The sequence below is a fragment of the Nesoenas mayeri genome (genome assembly GCF_963082525.1).
Source record: "Nesoenas mayeri genome assembly, chromosome: 14".
NCBI lineage: Eukaryota > Metazoa > Chordata > Aves > Columbiformes > Columbidae > Nesoenas > Nesoenas mayeri.
Window position 1 is genome coordinate 16297742 of NC_137556.1, and position 21001 is coordinate 16318742.

Consider the following 21001-nt stretch of genomic DNA (forward strand, 5'->3'; position numbering starts at 1 on the left):
CGCATTCATGCAGCTTTTTTTCTGATATGAAATCACAGGCAAAGTAGTTACTTGGAAGAATCTTAAATTCCACACATTTTTTTCTCTCTAGAATGATGAGCTCATGATTACTTATAGGCACGTAATTATTTAACTTCATTCTTCCAAGGAATTATAAATAACAGCTCTAATTTATATGTGGACATTTGTATATTATATGGCAATGCAGGTGGTCAAGACCTGACTCATTAATGTTTATAAATATATAAAGGGTGAGTGTCAGGAGGATGGAGCCAGGCTCTTCTCGGTGACAACCAGTGACAGGACAAGGGGCAATGGGTGCAAACTGGAACACAGGAGGTTCCACTTAAATATGAGAAGAAACTTGTTCCTGGTGAGGGTGTCAGAGCCTGGCCCAGGCTGCCCAGGGGGGTTGTGGAGTCTCCTTCTGTGCAGACATTCCAACCCGCCTGGACACCTTCCTGTGTAACCTCATCTGGGTGTTCCTGCTCCATGGGGGGATTGCACTGGGTGAGCTTTCCAGGTCCCTTCTGATCCCTGACATTCTGGGATTCTCTAAAGTGTAGTGAAGAGCCAGCCAGGCTTGTACTTGATTGCTCTGGTTTGGGTCGTGTGTTTAAAAGCCTAAGTGCAGGTTGTTGTCTCTGGCAGGCGGCTCCACTCCAACGTCCTGCACTGCGACTGCCACCTGGCCTGGCTGTCGGACTGGCTGCGGCAGCGACGCACCATCGGCCAGTTCACCTTCTGCCTGGCGCCCGTCAACCTGCGCGGCTTCCTGGTGGCAGAGGTGCAGAAGAAGGACTTTGTCTGCTCTGGTAATTACGCCGTTTTTCCATTTATCTGTCAGCTGACGTGTTTATATTGATATTCATATGAATACAGTGAGCGGGCAATTACTGTGTTGCGTTTGAATGCCGTTCTGTGGCAGTCTTGTTTGTTTTGATCATTGCTAAACTGTATGGGAGTAGATGAAACTCTTAATTTTTCCAGCTTTATAAGAATTATTGGATTCCAGTTAACATTTCAGTTCTCAAATTATTTTGTCTATGTTAGCGTTGCCAATGATATCAACATAAGAAGTCAATTCAGTGTGGATAATTTGTTATTTCTCAAGGAAAGAGCTCTACAGCTGACTGGAATACGAAAGAAAGGAAATAGAAAATGCTAATCTTAGTCTGTTGATAAATGATTGGACTATAGAACATGAGGAGCAGATTTTATGCTGGGGACTGAAATAGGATTCTTAGGAAGCTCGTGCACTTTTGCTGTTCTACAAGTTTCCACACTGATAAATGAAGGCTGATGATACATGGCCAATGTAGAAACCATGTGTCTGGATGTTGGGCCTATTCATCAAGTCTCTGGAACTGCACTTGGCTCTTCTGTGCTAGAAATGCATTTTCTTATAAGAAGAAGACAAAGAAAAAAAATTAGAAAATAAAAAATAGAACAATTGGGAAAAGAAATCTCTGAATTTGACAGAAAGGAGGAGATATGGCAGCAGAGGCACGCCAGTGTGCGTGCTGTGACAAAACCAGACACAAGTCTGGAGGTGGTTTTGCAGACCAAATGGTAACACAGGGAGCTTGTTCTGAAGCTGATGTGAGTCCTGATCTTGATGGACTGTGAGTCTTGTGGTATTGAGCTCTTCATCACTCATAGCCTGGGAGCCCTAAAGCTTTATCCTCTTGATACGTGGGTTGACTGATGGGAACGCAGTACAAGTGCTCATGCTAGAAATGTTTTTAGGAATGCCTTTGTTTTGTAGTTTCAGTTACATGTGACAAAGAGAGAAACAGTTGTACTAAGAAAGGTTTGATCCTCTATTTTTTATCCCTGTTTAGTGGATGGTAAATGAATGCACAGCCCTGCAGGTGAGCAGAAGTGTTACAGGCACATGGAAAACGGAGTTGTGCACCAGTGATTTCTGTGACATAATTTTCAAGAGTACTGAGCAGCTTCTACACAGTTGTGGAGATTTGAGGGTGCCCAGAATATCTGATAAAAAGTTTAACTTAAAGAAAATCTGACAGTCTTGGGAGAGGAAGGATAAAAGAAATGGATAAATGAGTTCAACTATTAGCAGAATCTAATTTTACCACCTCATGAAATGAAGTTTCAGATGGGGCATGAGTTCAGCTATTTGGATTTATGACATAGCGAAGAAAAAGAGTTGTTTAAATCAGGAAGGGAGATTATAGTTGCTGAATGAGAAATGTAATGTGGACAGAACTCATCTAAATGGAGTTTTCTGTGCACATTACAAGAGAAAGGGTTTTACACAGTTGTCTGTTGGACCAAAAACATATAAGAGAACTTTCAAGATTGGCCTCCTTTTTTTTGTAAGACATAAATGAATAAAAATCAAAGAGAAGAAGCTTCTGGTGAGACAGTCCATCAACTTTATCCTCTAACCCTCATTTGGGAAACCAAATGTATTGAAAAAGAAATGCACTTGAAGAGCTCATTTTAGTGGAGGATTTAGCAGAGAACTCAGCTTAGTATGTGCTATTTTGACAAAAACCTACATGGACAGCTAGTTTAAAGAGGATATAAATCTTCCCCGCTCCTTATTACCGTTCTTATTCCTAATTTTACAGCATACTTTGTTCGTGTTTGACTATGAAGTCAAACTAGGACAGGAGGTGAATAGTGAACTGAACTTGTCCCTCTGCAAAGGAATTCTATAAAACTTAAGCTTATATGAACCACAGTAACTAGCCTCAAGCTGGCAGTGAAAGCCGCCTTTGCATCATAGTTATGAAGAGCTGAAACACAATGAACTACTCTATTTAAGCATAGGCTCAGCATTTCAAACACTGTGTTTTTATGGCGGTGGGAATATCATCACAGCAAAAGAAAACCCAGATTTTCCTTCACTGTAGAATGGTTTTCATCAGAGCATTCCAGTTCAAAATTTGTGCTGCTGCATGCTTTAGAGCAGAAAGAGTAGAATCAAATAATTTGGGGAGAGAAGAAAAATATCCTTGAAAAACTGACTTCTGGTTATTCTTTGAACTCTATGCAAAAATAGTTGTTTGTTTTATATAATTTTATGGCAAATGTTCCTTTAGAAACAAATTTTGAATGCTACATACCAAGGAATACATGAGTTGGAAAAGAAAAAGTGAAAAACTGGTAGAGAAGTGCCATAACTGGAACCCAAATTGCTTGTGTAATTCTGGACACTATGTCACCATTTCTGTACAGTGGTGTTTGTAAGCAATGGGTGCCAAGTCTCTCAAGATAACATTGCTGAAGTCACAGCTATGTGCAGATATATCTGTGCAAACTGAGTCATACCTGTGTAAACTGAGAGTCAGTCTTTCAAAAACGTTCTTAATCTTGTGCACGTAAATTATAAAAATGCTGGTACAAACGGCACTTGAAGGCAAATTGCGAGCAGCGGAAAAGCTCTTCCAGATTTGACTTGTTCATGCCCATGATTGTTTGGCTCAGAGCTGTAGGTAAATGTGTAGGATTAAATAGTGCGCAGTTGCAAATAACGTCTTCATGCCAGTTGAAATACTATCTGCACTCTGAGCCTTGGGAACTGTTTATTTTTCTATTCCCTTAGCTTGCAGAGAAGCATCTGGGGGTGCTGGCGTATGCTCGGTACCTTGTAGAGCCTTCCAGTCTTTGCTTGGATCCAGCCCAGCTTCCTTCCCATGTTCAAATGTTTCACTCTTAACTGGCTTCTCTTTCTCTAGCTCCATTTCTAACTCTTCCTGTCTCTCTCAAACACTCTCTGCTTTTTTGTCTGTCTCTTGTCCTTCTCTGACCTCCTTAGGATAGTAATTGTATTTCATTTTCCTCTCATATAAATTTTATTACGTCTCTTTGATTCTTCTTCTACCTACTCTTTACTTATTGAAGTTGAAATTAATCTACATATTGATCGGTTATGTCAAATCATAATGTGTTTTCTCACCTGCCTTAGTGTGGCTTAAGCAGTGTGTTCATGAAGCTGCACCATCAGCAGCGCCTCCATCTTTTCAGTGCTCTGTGCAGGACCCACGGAGTCCCCCGCTTTGAACTTTTTTACAATGACGGACCCTTCTGTTTTTCCTAAAGTATATACATAAGAAAATAAACATGGGTCTGAACTGCACATCTAAGGATAAAGCAGATGCATCCAGGAGCGTTGTGTCTCATGCTGTGTAGCAAACTTCAGCCACCGCTGCCGTCACAACAGCTCAGATGTCACCGGCTGTCCCCTGGTCGCTGGCAGAGGAGACTCTGGTAGATGGGCAGAGACTGTGGGTTGGTTTTGGTGGGAGGAAGCTGATGTTTCTCTTGCACCGTTGCTGCCAATTCTGAGGCACTATGTGAGGACTTGGTGTTGACTCTGAAGTTGCAGGTTGATGCAGATTTATTATAGTTTTGGCCAATGCCAGCGTTTACAATGGCGTGTGAAGATTGGATGAGATTTCATATAATAGACCAGAGATTGATATTTCTAAGAGATAATTAATTTAGACTTTTCTCAAGCACCACATTCTAAAACCTTGATGTTAGTTTGGAGCTGATTTGTCCTGTATGTCTTGTGGTAAGAAATTTAGCAAAGTTTAAGTGTAAAACATGTGATTTTTAAGTAATTTTCTAAGATAGTTTTCTTTAATAATGAAACAAGCGCTTTAGAGTATGAAGTTGAATTCATACACCATTCTCTTTTTCATTAGACACTGTTTTCTCTGAGTCTTGATCGTTAGTTCCCATTTAGAGGATCTACAAGAACATGAAGAAAATTAAGATGCATAAATTGGATTAAATATATTAAAATTCAGTCTGAAATTAATGCAAGAGAGAAGTCATTACCAGAGCCGTGCGTCTCATGATTTCTGGCTTAATACTCTGATACCAATTTTAAGAAAATAGTGGATTGACCCCAATCTCAATTGAAGATCTTGATTTTCTGATTCATGCAGTGAGACTGCAGCTGAGGTATAATAAAGAGGAAAATATGTTCGCTTCCTACTGCTGAATGCAGACTGGGAGCCCTAATGAGGAAGCAGATTTATTTGCTTAGGTGAGGTCAAACCATCTTAAAACATTGCTGTTGCTCTCTGGCCCAAACCATAAAGCTCCATAGACGCTCTTACTCCGTTTTCCTCCTAATAACAGCATTGCATATTGTTGAGGAGACAACCAACAATGAGTAACTAATAAAATAGCACTTCTCAAGCTTAGCATCTTAATGAGAACATTCAGAAGCTGCCAAAAAGTGTGTGGGGAGAGGAACTCCCTCCCATCTGCTCCTATTTAAAAGACTCTGTGCGACAGTATATCTGCATAACTAGCAGCATGTCCGCTGCTTCCAACATGAGACGTGGAGGTTCTGCCAGCACATAAGGTTTGGTGCTCCCTGGAAATTCGCGGTGGGGGATGGCTGTTTGGTTATTACACCGGTTTTGCTAGTGCTGGGCAGCAGGAATTGCTCCTGAGGGAGCGGAGCGGTTTCTTGCTGTGCAGTCCATTCCAGTTCATGCGGAGAAGGGCTGTTAATGGCCCTCAGGTTTAATGGCCACACCATCCTGGGTAAACCAAGTGGGAGGAGGAGGAGGAGGTGAGGAGACCTTCTTGTGCAACTCTGATAGAATTTTTACCTCCTGTTATAATATGCTACAACAAACTAACACTGACATCTAGTCTAAAGAAACATTTCAATACTGTGCATTTGTTAGTTGCTTCTCAAATGAAATCATATAGGAGGTTTAGAGAGGTACTAGTTGCTGTTTATCAGATTTTGTTTTCTGTTTTCATTCCGTTTCTTATTACAAATTTAAATTTACTCTAGTACTAGCAGTTATTTTATTTCATACTGAAAGAATTTACTTCTTGAATTGCTTTGTATGTAAGATGTTACATACAGTGTTTTCTATTTGGGAGGCCATCTTGCAATTCTGAGGGATGAACATGTATTTATTAAGGCACTTATTATTTCTTTTAAGACCAAACCTGAAAATTGGCTTTAAATTACAGTAATTTTAGTTCTACTATCCAAAAAAAAGATGTCCTACCTTTTCAGGGTCATTACTTTTTTTTTGTTTTCTGGAATTCTTTTTTCCCCAAAGCAGTATGTGTAGCTCTATAATGCTTATTTAATGATGGCAGGTTGGGGTATAATTATTTAGTCATTGAGCTTTTGAACTGTGGCTGTATGAATAATAATATATTTAGCTTTCGTGTTATGTCCAGAACCGGTGGCTTGTCTCATTACTAGCGTGCAGGTATGTTGGTATAGAATGGCAATGCATCAGGGTGGTCTGCCCCCCGTGGGTCGGTTCACAGCCTTGCTCTGGGGTAGTTCATGGAGAGCAGTGGGGTTACATACGAAGGCAGATGGTTCACTTTGAGCATGTGGCCAAGGATTTGTATGAAATCTGTAGACTTTTTCTGTTTGATACATGTATGTGATTGTCAACACATTTATGGATACTCAATAAGAGTATTTTAAAAAAGCATAGAGCTGCTTTTGAGATGACTGCAGAATTCCATAAATGAATAGGTGGCAAACTCAAAGTTGCACACAGTTGATATCAGGTTCATGTGAATTTCTGTTCTATTGACAATTACATTCCTGGACACAAGGGAGATTTTTCACAATGAGAACAATCTGCCTTTGGAATAACCTCCCCAGGGAACTGGTGGACTCCTCAGCATTGGACACTTTTAAGATTCAGCTGGACAGGGTGCTGGGCCAGCTTGTCCAGACTGGGCTTTTGCCAAGAAAGGTTGAACTAGATGATCCTTGTGGTCTTTTCCAACATGATATTTTATGATTCTATGGAATTTAGTGATGTTATATAGTTGCATTGAAACTGTGGTGGGTTGACCACGGCCAGCTGTCGGACACCCCCCCAGCTGCTCTCATTCCTCCTCCTTAGCAGGACAGGGACAAAACAAGCTCTGCTCCAGCTCCTTCTCCTCATTCTCCAACTTTGCTGCCCATTGGGCTCTTTCTCACACTTCCTCTTAATTGCAGGCAAACGTGTTTAGGTCAGAAGATCCATCAGAATTTTATTCTGTAGGCTGCAGATACCATAAAGAGCTTGGATGTACCAGAGGTCTCTTGCAGAAGACCAAGGGCAGCAGCCCCAGCTTGTCCCAGCAGGAGGGCAAGAAATGTCTTGCCCTGCATTCCTCAGCGTGCCCCAAATGCCCAAGAACTTGATCCAAGGAATTCCAAGGTGGCTCTGGGGTGGGATGATGCCTCACGCTTCAGTCCTTGCCCACATACCTGAGAACAAGTGTTTCCTCCCTCCAGATCTGGGCATCGGGTGTGCTGGTGACAAGGCTGAACCCCGCAGGTGCATTATCAGGAGAAATGTCACGTTCTGCCCAGCTTCCTGTGAATAGCTGTGTCAATCCAAAATGCTTCTGACGGGAGTGAATCCCCTCCTCCTCCTCCTCCAGAAGAGCCTGGGTTTTGTGCCGGGCCAGGGAAGCCCTACGTCCTGCAGCAGGACCCAAGGAGGCAGGTGCAGAAGCAAAGAGAAATGTGCCATCAAACAAAATCAAGTTGTGTTTAAAATTCCTTTTTAAATACCAGCAAGTCAAACCCCAGGGGCTCAAGCATAGTCGTAAACTATTCCTGTCCCTTCCATAACTTTATCAAACTTCATCATGAAGCAATACAGGTTCTTTAATGGATAACCTGGTTAGACGGCCATGGCAGAGCTATTACTCCCTTCCCAGGCTTACAATTGGTCATGACCATTATCCATCATTTAACCTTGTACAGGTGGCATTCTTTCACTTAAATAATTTGTCTTCATCTTTATGCTTGAATATATTTATAAGTTCACTGTATTATGTCTGGACATATTTTTAAATGTCACATCGTATGCACCTTCCAGACTGCTGGTACAAATTGTGGAACTGGCTCTAATGAGATTATTGTGCATAGCTGGTATTTGAACTGCAGAAGCACTACATCTTTTAATACTTTCTAGTAGCATTATTTTTTTACTCTTTAGCCTGTTTTGGAAGAGCAAATAGTGTACAAACCCAGGGAACCAAATACACGCTACCAGCCTTCCTTATGATGCAATAGTCAGAAAGTTCCGGCTGTTCCTAGGGGAACGCGTCTGTGTTGACAAGACTGGAGAAGGACATTCAAAGGAAGGTTCAGAGTGGGCGCAGGGCATAGAGACATTCAAACTATAACTTGTCAATCCCTCCTATGGAAAACTTAAATGGAATTAATTTCCCTGACAGAAAAACAACCTTGTCATAGTTTTAAAAAGATGTAAGTTGTCTCACAGATTCTGTTGCAGTGTTATTAATCGTTCAGAAGAACAAACCTGTTAGACCTCAGTTGTTACAGGTGAGCTGGCTGCTTTGGTGTACTTTCTTCTATTTTGTTTATTAATAATGATAGAAGTATTCCATACAATTTTGATGCTCTTATTGTTAAATAATTGCAATTTTAGTTAGTGCATTTAGGATAAGACAATGTGAAGTAAGGCCTGATTTTCACTGGTGTTACTTCAGTAATGCATTTTGAAACACACAAAGTATTTTTTTGTAGAATGAAGTATGCCCCATTTGTTACACCAGACCTTCCTTTCACTGCAATGTTTCCTTTTTTTTCCCCTCAATATTTGTTAACCAATTGGTGTTGACTTTGCCTACAGAACAGTTGTGCTCATGAGCCATGAATTATTAACAGATAAATTTACTGTTAGGGAATGTTCAGCAAAACAGTGAACTTGAATCAAATAATGAATATTCACGACTAGCAAATTTTTGCGTAGCATGAACTTGATAGTATCAACATCATCAATTGTGGTTTCAAGCCACTAATCGTAAATACTTATTGCTGTGCTCAGCGAAAAGCTGTTGAACTACCCTAGATGGAAATATTTGCCTAAACCATTTGTTGCACATTCCTGTAGAATAAACACATCTGTACAATTTTTCTCAGTTAGTGGAATATTTTCCATCAATAAGGGATGTTAACTTTGCAGATAGTCAGTTGTGACCTTTATCTTTCTGCAGGACTGTGCACAGTCAAGTGTATTTTAATCCTGGGGTGCAGACACCAATGATAAACAATACATCTGCTTTAGGTATCTTTTTGAGATTGTATTACTGGGAGTCTAGTGAAAACTATAACTCATGTGGTAGTAATTGATTTCAGATGTCCCAGCATTTTAAGAAGTTCCAGTGAGTCATTTAATTAAACCACAAAAGGTCATAATGTATCCACAGATCTGCAACACTTGTAGGGATTTTTTTATTGATCAATAATTTCATGTCCACTATACCACAGATTTTTAACACATAAATCGTGTCAGATTTTTCTTAAAATCCATTAATATTATTTACACATAACTAACATTTAGCTGGTGGAAAAGAACTGCTGCAAAGTCAATTGGATAGGTGAGGAGGTAATAAAGCACACTAGTTAGTGTGCTGTAATTGGGTGTCAGTGCAAATGAGATTATTTAGCTTATTTAGTCATTGCAAAATTTATTTTAAATGCCTGTGACATTTAAGCCATTAATTTATGCACTGTAACCATTCTATTCTAATTGTAATATCAATCTATTTGCTACTCCTAAAGGGCTAGAGGCCAATGAGATGCTTATTTGAAAGAAGCACTTAATTTGTCTGTAAACTGCTGGGTCTTAAGTCTTTCCCCTGTCTCCTCTCTCTCTGTAACCCACAGTGCAAGCTGATGACAGACCAGATGTGAGCTCCCCTCCTCATTGCATTACAGCAGGCACACTAAGCAGAGTAATTTTTGTTGATCGTGTTCCTATCGTAGTTTCCACATTTTCTTAGTGTTGGTTTTTTATAGCAAAATGTATAATTGAGTTGATGATTTTTATCTCTTAGAGAAAAATACAATTAACATGGTGAACTAGTGCTGCTGTGTAACAGAAAGAACCTGAAATGGCAAGGTGACTGATAGCAAGGAGGACTTCGGAAAATAATATAAATGCAGCTGGCTTGTCCATGGCCATTTCCTTTTGTTGCGTCCATGCCGTGAGCAGTTTAGTTCACTTGTGAAGGACACAAACAGGGATCCTGAAATATTTTTGCTTTTCCTGTGTCTTTTCTTTTGAAGAAGTATTGGCAGCCAAAGGAAAATTCATTTTTAGATGTCAAATACCATTCTTTAGAGGCTGTATTGCCTTGGGGCCCTTTGTCTGTCTGTATGCTTACGTTCTGCATGCCTATGAAAATCATACCCAAGTTTTGGTTGTGAGAACTTTAACTTCCATAGCCTACTTAGACTTGTTTTCTTGGCCAGTCCTTTATTTACCATCTCTCCACAACTATACAATCATTAAACTGTTTAAACACTCTAGGATTTTTTTGTGCTTTAATTCTATAGATCTGCTATGGACCAACAATAAATCCTTGTTTAACTGAAGCAGTTAAATCCAAATCAGATTTGAAATTCTGTTTATAGCATTATTCAAGAAAGCCTTACCTTAACAGATGACTGTTTGTGTAAGAGCTGATGGAATATGTGCTGGATGCCTGTTGGGTGTTCATGTGTAATACAGTATTTTACTCTTTGCAAAGGAAAAACATAAGCAAAAGCATTCGATAATAATGATAGCAATTTTTGCACAGTGTCTTTTTATTTCATTAAAGTTTTCGTAAATCTATAGTCTAGACCTACTTTTGCTCATGGAGAAGAAAGAAATTCAGCAAATATATAGGGCTGTATTCAACATGCCGTCAGAAGTATTTTTACTCTAAGCACAAAATGTCAGTGAAAAGTGGCAGGAGTAGTGGATATTTTGGGGCACTCAGAGAATTCAAGCTCATAATGAGAAATTAAGTTTATAAAAACACTCCTTTTCCCATCCTGTTTTTAAGTGAAATGAGAAAAATGGTCACTTACATGTGGAAAACAAAGAAATCCACACAAAGACAGACTCTTTCTTTATCTTTTACTTCCTTTCATCATAAGCTGTTATTTTTTATCCCATTTTGGTTGCATCTGTGCTCAGAATAAAGCCATTATATTGCTTTCTCTTTCACTGTTTTGACATCATCTCCCTCTCTGGTTAACTAATGGGTTATTTGTTTTACTCACTAGGCATAAATCAAAACTCTGCTCACATAAGAGTACCGCTTTCGTAGTGGAAAATCACAGGTAAATGGTTTATGGTCCAAATTCAGGGTAAATAAAAGGAGTCCTGTTGGCTTCAGTCAACTGTATGTCAGGTGTTTGTTTGGAGAGGATCCGAAAGGCTTAGACGGCGGCACAAATAATGTTCTGATTTACCTTTTGGCCTTTCCATTCAACAAGTTGCTGGAGAGATCCATGATATGTAACTGTAGTATGATGTTAATGATCGCTTTGTTAATGGTTTTTTTTGCAAGGGAGACTGGTGTTTCTGCCTTTTCTCTCTCTTTTCAGAGATGATAACCACCTTTCCAACCGTTCCTTAGCGCACAAAACGTGGGGGTGATGGGCTGAGCCCCACTGAACCTCCCACTGTTGATTTAGGTGCAGTACAGTCAGGAACAGACTCTTAAAACTCCACCTGCCAACCTGTCAGGGTTTTTGATGCTGTGCCCTAATGAAGAGGGAGTGTATTACTGCTCCTCTAACCCACAGGGATACATTGTGGGGTTGTAACCATGCAAAATGCTTTTTCTCCTTGCAACAAAGCCTCTTCAGAAAGCACATCAGATGCGTGATGATAAAGGGTGTGTGGAAGATTTGACCTTGCCGCCGACTTTCTTTCTGCCTCCCAGGGAGCGAAGATTGCTCTGAAGTGCTTCTTCCCAGTTTGATCATTTCTCCGTATCCCTAAAAGCTTGCGGTCGCTCGTTTGCGCTTCCCCACTCTTCATTTCGGTTTGGACATTGCACCGTAAGGCAGGCAGGCAAATAGGAAAGAAATGTCAGGCATATGTGATCAGGTTGTAAGAACAAACCTCTTGTTCTTATGCAAAGATAACAGAGGCCTGTGTGCGTTTTGAGGTAATATAAACTACTTTTGGAAGTAGTCACAGTTAAAATCTTACAGAAACCTTAAACTCCATAAAGGGCGAAGCTGATGGTGCTGCTCCATTAATTCTGAAGGAATTCTGTTCATTCGCAATGTCTGTCTTGCAGAAGACAGATCCAAGAGAGCTGCTTGTCCTGCCTGTTATACAGGTACAAGGTGTTTCCAAGAGATGGACCACATTTCAAATGGCAACTGGACATGTTTACCTAGTGAAGATTGTTTGTTTGCTTAGTTTAAATGGCTACAACTTCAATACTGCTTTACACACATGGTCACATATGTAGACTGTGTTAAGACAGTGTCCAAGAAGATTTTGAAACTGGAACAACACAAAGTTCAGATTGCCTGTTAAGTATAAATTAGATTCATTGGGCTATGTGTGTTAGGGTTTAGATTTTAATTAATTATTGAATGATTTTTTTACAGTCTATTTTTGTGCAGTATTCTGTAGGGTGGAGCTGCTCTAGTACTAAAACCAGCTCTGTGTTGAGATAAAAAACTGTTGCTGGTAAAATCCTTATCTGCAACTGTCACGGAGGTTGGGAAGTGGGCTATAAAGGAGACAGGATATTTTAGCAAAGAGAAAGGATCATTGGGATGATCTCATGATGAAAGCAGCTGCCCACTCTCATAAAGAATGAACTTGACTCCTACCCGTGCCACAAATGTCCTGTGAGATTAATTTGTTGTCAAGATGGTCACTACCTCTTAAAATCTAATTTCTGCATGCCCGAATTGGAGTTCTGGGGTCTGGTCTGCCAAAATGCAGTCGCTCACAGCTCTGATTAGCATCACTGAAAGCTATATTGGAAACACATACATTTTTCTCCTGCTGTCCTGACAGAAAGTCAGGTGATGACCCAATAAAAAAAAGATATTCAACCCAGTACTTTAATTTGGCAACACTGTGAAACCATCATCTTATCGTGAAACTCAACAATATACTTTAATATAAGATAGTTTGTCATCCCTGGCTACAAAATAACATCTAAAGGGGGTGACCACTTACTTGAACTAAGGCAAATTTAGACAATCAGAAATGGATTCACATGGGAATTTAATCCCTTTCTAAGGGAAGGCATGATTTTGGAGTATCTATCTTTTGCTTTCCAGAGGGTTCCCTCTGCAGGTGTCGATACTTAGTGGTGCCACCCAATGTCTTTCTGATGTTTACTTTCAATTGCTGTTTACAAGTCTTTGAAAATAGGAACATATGTAGACTTGCTGTATGAGTTGCCATTGCTGTGCATGGTTAAGGGCTAACCCAGAGGGTAAGGAGGCATAAATCCAGAGAAAAAAATTATAAAAATGGTGCATATTTATAAAAAAACATTGCCTTGCTATAAAATTGTAATTGTCATAATGATACAGGATTGCAAATTGATGCAAACAAACATTTTTGGACTTTTTGTTGTCTGCAATTCTAATATATGAAAGTATCAGTCATGGGTCTTTTCCAAGACAAACCCCAAGAATATAGAGCTTTGTGTGTAGTTTTCCATGTTTTGATATGTATTCGTGATTTGACGATTATGATGTTTTAATTTTTCCAAACAAAAGACCAAATATGTTTTGTGATTATAATCTGCTGTAATCTAGAAAAATACCAGCTTTTCCTGTTTCTGTTATGATATTGTCACTTTTTACCAACACAAGCCTTCACATTTAGTCCTCTGTGTCTGGTCAAAAAGATACTTGAGGTTTCTTGTGTTACATATACTTTGGAAATATGACTTACCATAAGTCAGTCGATAACTGCTATGTTTTGATAACCTCAGTGTAGCAAAACCATTTTATCTATGTCTAAATGTATGTGTCTATCAAAACATTAAATGTACGTATCATAACAATTTGAGTAAAATTACCATAATTGCGACAGCATCAAAAAACTTAATGGCAATTAAACCTCAGTCTAATGAGTAGACGATTACGTATACAGAGCAACGTCGTCATGCTAAACCTTTGCTCTATAGGTAGCTTGTTGTCTTATTAGATCAAGGAAGGATTTGAAGGTTTGAACTCACATTTTCCTAAATTCTTTTTGTGCTTCCATTAGGTGCATTGTCTCATCTTGAAAACACTAGCTTTATGTTTCCAGTCTTCATGCCATAACAGGCTACCTCATTTCAAAACCATAAGTCACTGTCAATGACAGTCTTCTCTCAGTATATAAAAATACTCAAGGAGTGTTTGTGCCATGGAAACTTCCAGGCAACGATAGCTTTTGGAAATACTACTTGTTCTTTAGGCTTATTTTTTAAATCTTTGAATAAATCTATATGACTGGTTGTGGAGGGGACCAAGAAAGTGTTCATGAGGGTCAGAGTTGGGTAGAGTGGAGACTGAGGTAGAATAAGAACACATGAATGGTTTATATGTTTTCATTTGCTTTGTAGCACATTATATTCACTGAATGCAAATAAATTATTACTTAATACAGTAAAAGGATCTGGGAAACTCAGAGGCTGATGTATTTTGTTGTTAAACTCTCAGGCGATCACTTTTCAAAACTAACGTTGAATGTTTTCCCTGTGTCTCAGGTTCCCCGTCTGAGCCTCCGTCGTGCAGTGCCAGTTCCATCACTTGCCCATCTGCCTGCACCTGCAGCAACAACGTGGTGGATTGTCGAGGAAGGGGCTTAACAGAAATTCCAGCCAACCTGCCAGAGGACATTTGGGAAATGTAAGTGCCAATGTAATGCACTTTTCCGTTTCTGTCTGGTTTTAGTCCATGTCGTAGCCTCCTATGTAGAAAAAGGCACGTGTTTTGAAAACTATTCTGAGCAGTTATCAGAGGTGTTGTCCTCTTTGCTATTGATCTAAGGACTCAAACCATTCTTTGGTGTGAATTAAGATCTTATTTGAAGCTGCTCTACCCCAAAGCAAAATTAATTTCTTAGTGTATTACGTTCAGATTGTGTTTATAACTCACAAATCTGGAAATCTGGGATTATAGTTTTATAGTCAAGAGCAGGAAAAATGCAGTCTTTTTTTTTAATTATTTTTAGTTGGTGAATTCCCTAAGAGATGAAGGGATTTGTTGTGAGCTTGGCAGGATGCATTTGTGATGAAGTGAAGTATGACATCAGAACACACCGTTCCTGCTGATTTTACCTTCTATTTCTTGTCTCCTGCATTTTGTTTTTCCCAATTGGTTAACAGCTTTGTGACATTTTTTGTGTGGTGAAGTCAGATGCTGCTGTTACAGACCAGTTTGTCTTTACTACCTTTAGGAATTGTAATGATCTATTTTTGTGTTCATGACTTCATATTACTCTAGTCCTGCAATACTGTTACATTAAATCATGCTTTTGATTAGTCTGTAGGGAATGCAGATCAGGTCTTTTCCTATATAGGTGTTCGTCATGCAGAGGTTACTGACATCCAAACAGCTTTTACAGTCTACATAGTATAGATTCAAATATTTGTATAGTCACTGGACTCATTCAGCTTCTCATTGCTGTAGAAATGCTGCTACACAGCAAATTTCACTAGATAAAGCATGAGTTGAATTGCTCCTGCGTAGCCTGGCCCACAGTGTTATGCCAGGAATGTGACAGTTATGGCCAATGAAGATGATGTGCTATATTGTTTGCTGGTGATCTCCTCTACACCTCCAGTCCTCTAAGTCACTTTAACAGTTACTTTTATAATTTAAGATTCACCTCAAATTTGTTTGGATTGCTATCTCAGCACAGCAGTTCAGAGGTAGCTTATGCTTGGCTCTGCACCTTCACAGAAAAGATATATTAGAAATGCAAAAATTAGCTCAGTAAATGCAAAGAATAAACAACATCTTAAAATTAGCATTGTTGAGAACGTGTCTAGAGCATGTAAAAATATTTACAGGAAATATAAGCTCTGTGTGAGCTGTTCTGAATGCCCATTACCTGCTTGTCGCCCCCTAACAGAGTGTATTGGTTGTGTTCATTTCCATTATATTGTGGCATAGAAAATACGCCTGTAATACTTATTTTTCTGTGCAAGAAAGTTGGTTAAAATTATCCTGAAAATAGAAATTGTGTTTGGCATACTAAGAATATTCAATGTTCTGTCCTGTTTCCAATTCTGTCACATGGAGTACAAATTTTCGGGAGGGGCTGGAATGGTTCAGTAAGAGACAGAGGATTAAATTAGTCCAGAGTTGAGCAAGGAGAAAGCTAAAATTTTGTTTTGTGGTGTTGACAATTCTATCAGGAATCAGATGATCCGTGTGGCTCCGTGCCAGAGTCACATGGAGAGCAGTATCTGCAAGAAGACCGAGGTTGGTGTGCTCGGCGCTCCCCCGACAGCAGCGGTTCGCAGTGTGAGAAACCAAGTGAAAATGTTCTCCCCTGGTGTGGTTATAATCGAGCACCCATGTCGGGTCTCCATCGTGGTTGCTGCAGCCCACAAACATGGGCCCTATAACGTGTGCTAAAAGCAACTTAGAAGTTCTCCTTAGGAGAGCAGAAAGTGAAGGACAACTTGGAGAGGCTTTAAGTTCAGTGGTAGGCAGCAAGTCAAGATGCATATAATATTTTAAGAAACCTTCTAGATCTGTGCAACACCACATAACGCTCTTAGCACACTATTTAATGATTTAGATCTGTCAGAGTTCTTGCATTTTAGGCCGTACTTATTGGAGTCTTCACCTGTAGATAAACCTCTTATGTTGCTCTGATCCTGCACGTACATGTTCATGCACAGCTCCTTCAGGTGGGAGTAGTTCTGCAGAGCTTCACCGTGTAACCCTCATGAAAAAAATTACTGCTCGTTTTCTGTGGGAATCAGTCCCATCATTTTTATGGGAGATATAGATATATATATATAGATATAAATATAAAATTAAGTAGTTCTGTTTATTTACACTGAGGGTGGTGAGATCCTGTTCCAGGTTGCCCAGAGAGGTGGTGGATGAACCATCCCTGGAGACACCCCAGGCCAGGCTGGACGGGGCTCTGAGCAACCTGAGCTGGGGAAGATGTCCCTGCTCATGGGAGGGGGGCACTGGATGAGCTTGGAAGGTCCATTCAACCCAAACTATACCGTGGTTCTATGATACTATGAGAATAAGGCTTAGCAAGTGACATCACATATAGTTTTTCCTAATGGTATTTTGATTTTGTAAAGGTCCTAGTAAAAAAGAGCAATTAACCTTATATCCAGGGGCAAAGTATTACATACTTGCACAGAAAGGATATAGTCACATAGAAAAATATTTCTGGAAAATTAGAAGAAGCTGCCACAGTGTTTTCCCAGGAAAATCCTGACATAAATTCTTTTGAGCAAGATAGCCATTCTGGTTTATGCGGGAGTCTGTCATACTGCTCAGAAATGCAGTTTGTCTGAGGCTGCTCTAGGCTTATTGAATATAAAATTCATCCGGAGGCCTGGTTCCAGCTACACATGGAATAATGACTCTTGATTGGATATGATAGGCAGAATAATAATCTTGTTGTAATGTTATAGTAATGGGGCCAAGCAAATTCTCCGTACACACTGAACCCACAGCTCTTGCTCTCACACAGCAGGACTGCTGGTGATTTTCCCTGGGGATTTATACCCCATGGTTGGCATTTAGTCAGACCCTTTATGTAAAAGGTGGCCACGTAGTGGTGCTACCTGAGCACTTCTTTCTGGATCCTGTAATCCTGTGATCTGATCCTCGTCAACTTTGGGAGAGCTGACTCTTCCTAGAGATGGAATTCCTCCTATGGCATACGTGGCACTGACAAACTACGTGGCTGGGTTGCTATTACGTAGAATCCTAAGGGATATTACTTGAGATGGTGTATTTTTCATTCAGCTGTTTCTGTCTAACGTTGTAAATACCCACTCCACTAAAATACACTTCTCCCTGAAGACTGTAGTCCATTCATAATATTTATATGATAGTATAGAAATGCTGTTCCTTCCTCGGTTCCACTTGGGGCGTTTCCAAGTTCCTTTGCTTGGTTATTAGTTGCATTCAGTTACAGCTTTCTAGTTCTTGTATTTCCCCTTAACTCAGTATTTCTTTGTAAGCCAAATTGTATCCGACAAGAACCCTTGACTGACAAACTGTTCTACCAAAATGAAACACACAGCTGCTGCTCTAACATGGTGATTAAAGGTGACCTACATTTCGCTATGTGTTTTGGTATTAATTAAAGATTTTTTTACTCAGCCTTCCCACCTTTCTTCATTAACATGGGTAGGCAGGACCTTCTCTGACAAAGCTGCCAACAAGTCTAAATTTGTTTTTGTTGATAAAAACCTACCAGAAAACAGTCAACTCGCCTGCCGCAGAACATAAAACAAGCCTCATATAACACTGGTTTTCCCTTGCTGCTTTCCTCTGCCACATGCGACTTAGAATTCTCTTGTGTTGCTCTATTACACGTCTCCCTGAAGTGCATTATCCTGGAGGTCCACATTGCAAGAGTGGTTATTATTAAATAAAGGAATTTAGGAAAGCTAGAAATCTGTATCCCAGCCTTGCTTTTTCATAATTTCATAAAATTGGCAGCTAGAAAGTACAGAATGCAATTCATTTTTTTTATAAAGCTTCTTGTTCAGTGGGGAGCTGACAGCAGCAGCCAAATTGACTGAGGAAAAATGAGTTACAAGAAATTGAAGCTGAGGAATACAGGCTGTATGGTTGAATGTTATAAAAGATTCTCTGCTTACAAAGTGTTTTTCAGAGGAGAAATGAGCAGTGTATGTTATAGAGAAACACATGAGAATAAGCACAGAAAAGTTTTGTATGAATACTTGGATGAAAACAAAAGTCATTAGGCACCTGGAGGCATTTACTGAAAAAGAAATACCAAAACAAATATGCCTTGATGGTTTGCTGGTAAATGAACAATATAGTCATTTCACTACATTGCAACAGCATCTGCAATAAAAGGAGAAGTTTGCATTTGTTTAGAAAGGGTAAGGGAAAACGCATCCAAGTTAAACAGGGAACACAGTGTGAATGCAGAATGCACTTGACCTTGGAGGGATATAGAGAGGGAAGGATGACCTGCAAACTAGTCGGAGACAAAGTCTCCAAAGAATCTGTTCCGATCAGACTTGATCTCAGCCTTGCAGCCAGTGCCTGTCATACCGAATGAAAGCTCAGCCAGGACATAGTAGAGACCTGTTAAACGCAAAGCCACGGGCTGTGCCTGCGAGAGCCGCTGCCGCTGGAGGGGTGTTGTGAGTAACGCTCGTGCCACAACACCCAGCGTGTGGTTTGGGCTGTGGTTGGCTCAGGACGTGGGGCTGGAGGGGTCTGAGCCCTGGCACTATCTGCCCGCTCTCAGTCATTAGTGTCCGGCTGGTTTTACACCAGGGAAGGGACGGCTTTGCTGCACTTGCAGGTGCGGGGCACCGGCAGGAAGGGCATTGCTGTCCCTGGCTGTGGTGTTTCAAATGGCCCTTGCTTAAACACGCTGCCTGCCAGGTTCATTTGATGCCTCCCAGTATGGAGAGTGATCAGTAACTCCCTGCTAATCTTTTCCCCGCCTCACTACACCTTTCCTCTGTCTGTTCTTCAGAATGAAGTTTTCATGCTGTTTGTCTATCTCAGCCTGATCCACTTAATTTATTTATCGCTGAGAACAAGACTGCATTTTAGGACATTACAAAGAATCATGGAATGTCAGGGATCAGAAGGGACCTGGAAAGCTCATCCAGTGCAATCCCCCCATGGAGCAGGAACACCCAGATGAGGTTACACAGGAAGGTGTCCAGGCGGGTTGCAATGTCTGCACAGAAGGAGACTCCACAACCCCCCTGGGCAGCCTGGGCCAGGCTCTGCCACCCTCACCATGAAGAAGTTTCTTCTCATATTTAAGTGGAACCTCCTGTGTTCTGAACAGCTTTTGTCTGAGAGTTTTGTGCACCCTGAAACAGTAGTGCAGGGTCTACTGCTGCTGCCTTTTGCGTTCTGTAAAACTTTGTGTAAGAGCATCCTGAGCCAAAGCAGGAACAGCACCGCTGTCTGGTCCTGAGCATATGGCAGAGGACAGACACTGAGAGAATAAAGGCTGGCTGGGTCCAGTCCGGACACTGTTGGGAAAAGAAGGCTGAACTTGAGTGAGGAAACAACAAAACATGGGATGATAAATACTGGGAACAAAGGAAATCACAACTGGTTGATAAAAGTCCTGTGAGTCTGAGCAAGCGAGGCCTGAGATTGCTGGTAATGAGCCTGAGACACCATCTCTGCAAGGTAGGTGTTGGGGATGTGTTAGGAGGACACGACCAAAGGATGAGCCAAGGAGTCCCTTCCCACCAGAAAACACACACAACCTCCAGAGCCTTCCTGCCTGGTCACCGTGTGCTGGAGAAACCCAACAACAATTTGCACATCTTTGTCCCTGTGCACTAGTGACCATCTATGCAGAGATTAACTATTAAACTGCACAGGGGTTTACTGCTTTAACTGCTGCTGTTCCAGTTAGACTGCAGGGCTGGGGGTATGCTTTTGTTGCACGTGAGTTTACTTGTGATGGAATTAGTTATTTCAGATTTTGTTTTCGAATCCACTAAATTAAATATATTATTTTTTAAAAGTAAAAAAAAAAAAAATAGAAAACGCCACAGCTAATGCTTGTAGCTGCAGTCTTCATTCAGTACTTTTGTATGTATCTGTTGTATGCGCTTTAATTACAGTGTCGTCTCATGTTGCTGTTAAAAGACTGGATTAGTTTATTGTTGTCTAGGGATGCATCAGGGTTGTGTAGTGAGGGAGCCTGTATGTATAGGATCTGTTTATTTGTTGCAGAAACAGGAAAATCCTCAAATGGGGACTGTGGTGAATATAACCTCATGAATGCTGTTCAGAGAAGTAGATTGTATCTGTTCTTGCCAGAGGTTTTATTAATTGATTCTGGGCAAGTGACTTGCACAAACTTTTCGTGGGTGGTCACTAGTGATGTAATCCTCGCTTTCTGGCTGACTCAGCTGAGATATTCAGAAGTGCTGAGGACTCACAGCTGCAGCAAAAGTCAATCGGAGCTGCGCTTTGAACGTGTGCCGTGCAACGCTAATTACTTTGAAA

The 21001-nt window shown here is 40.5% G+C and overlaps 1 protein-coding gene across 1 annotated transcript in view; it reads left to right on the top strand.

Moving 5' to 3' along the window:
* SLIT3 (slit guidance ligand 3) overlaps nucleotides 1–21001 on the top strand; it is a gene marked incomplete at both ends in the record, with an annotated part of 483041 nt that overhangs the window by 292861 nt on the left and 169179 nt on the right. Inside the window, 2 exons of the mRNA XM_080353334.1 lie at nucleotides 652–815; nucleotides 14527–14668. Of these exons, the coding sequence (XP_080209460.1) occupies nucleotides 652–815; nucleotides 14527–14668 (306 nt within the window). The remainder of the gene's footprint in view (nucleotides 1–651; nucleotides 816–14526; nucleotides 14669–21001) is intronic.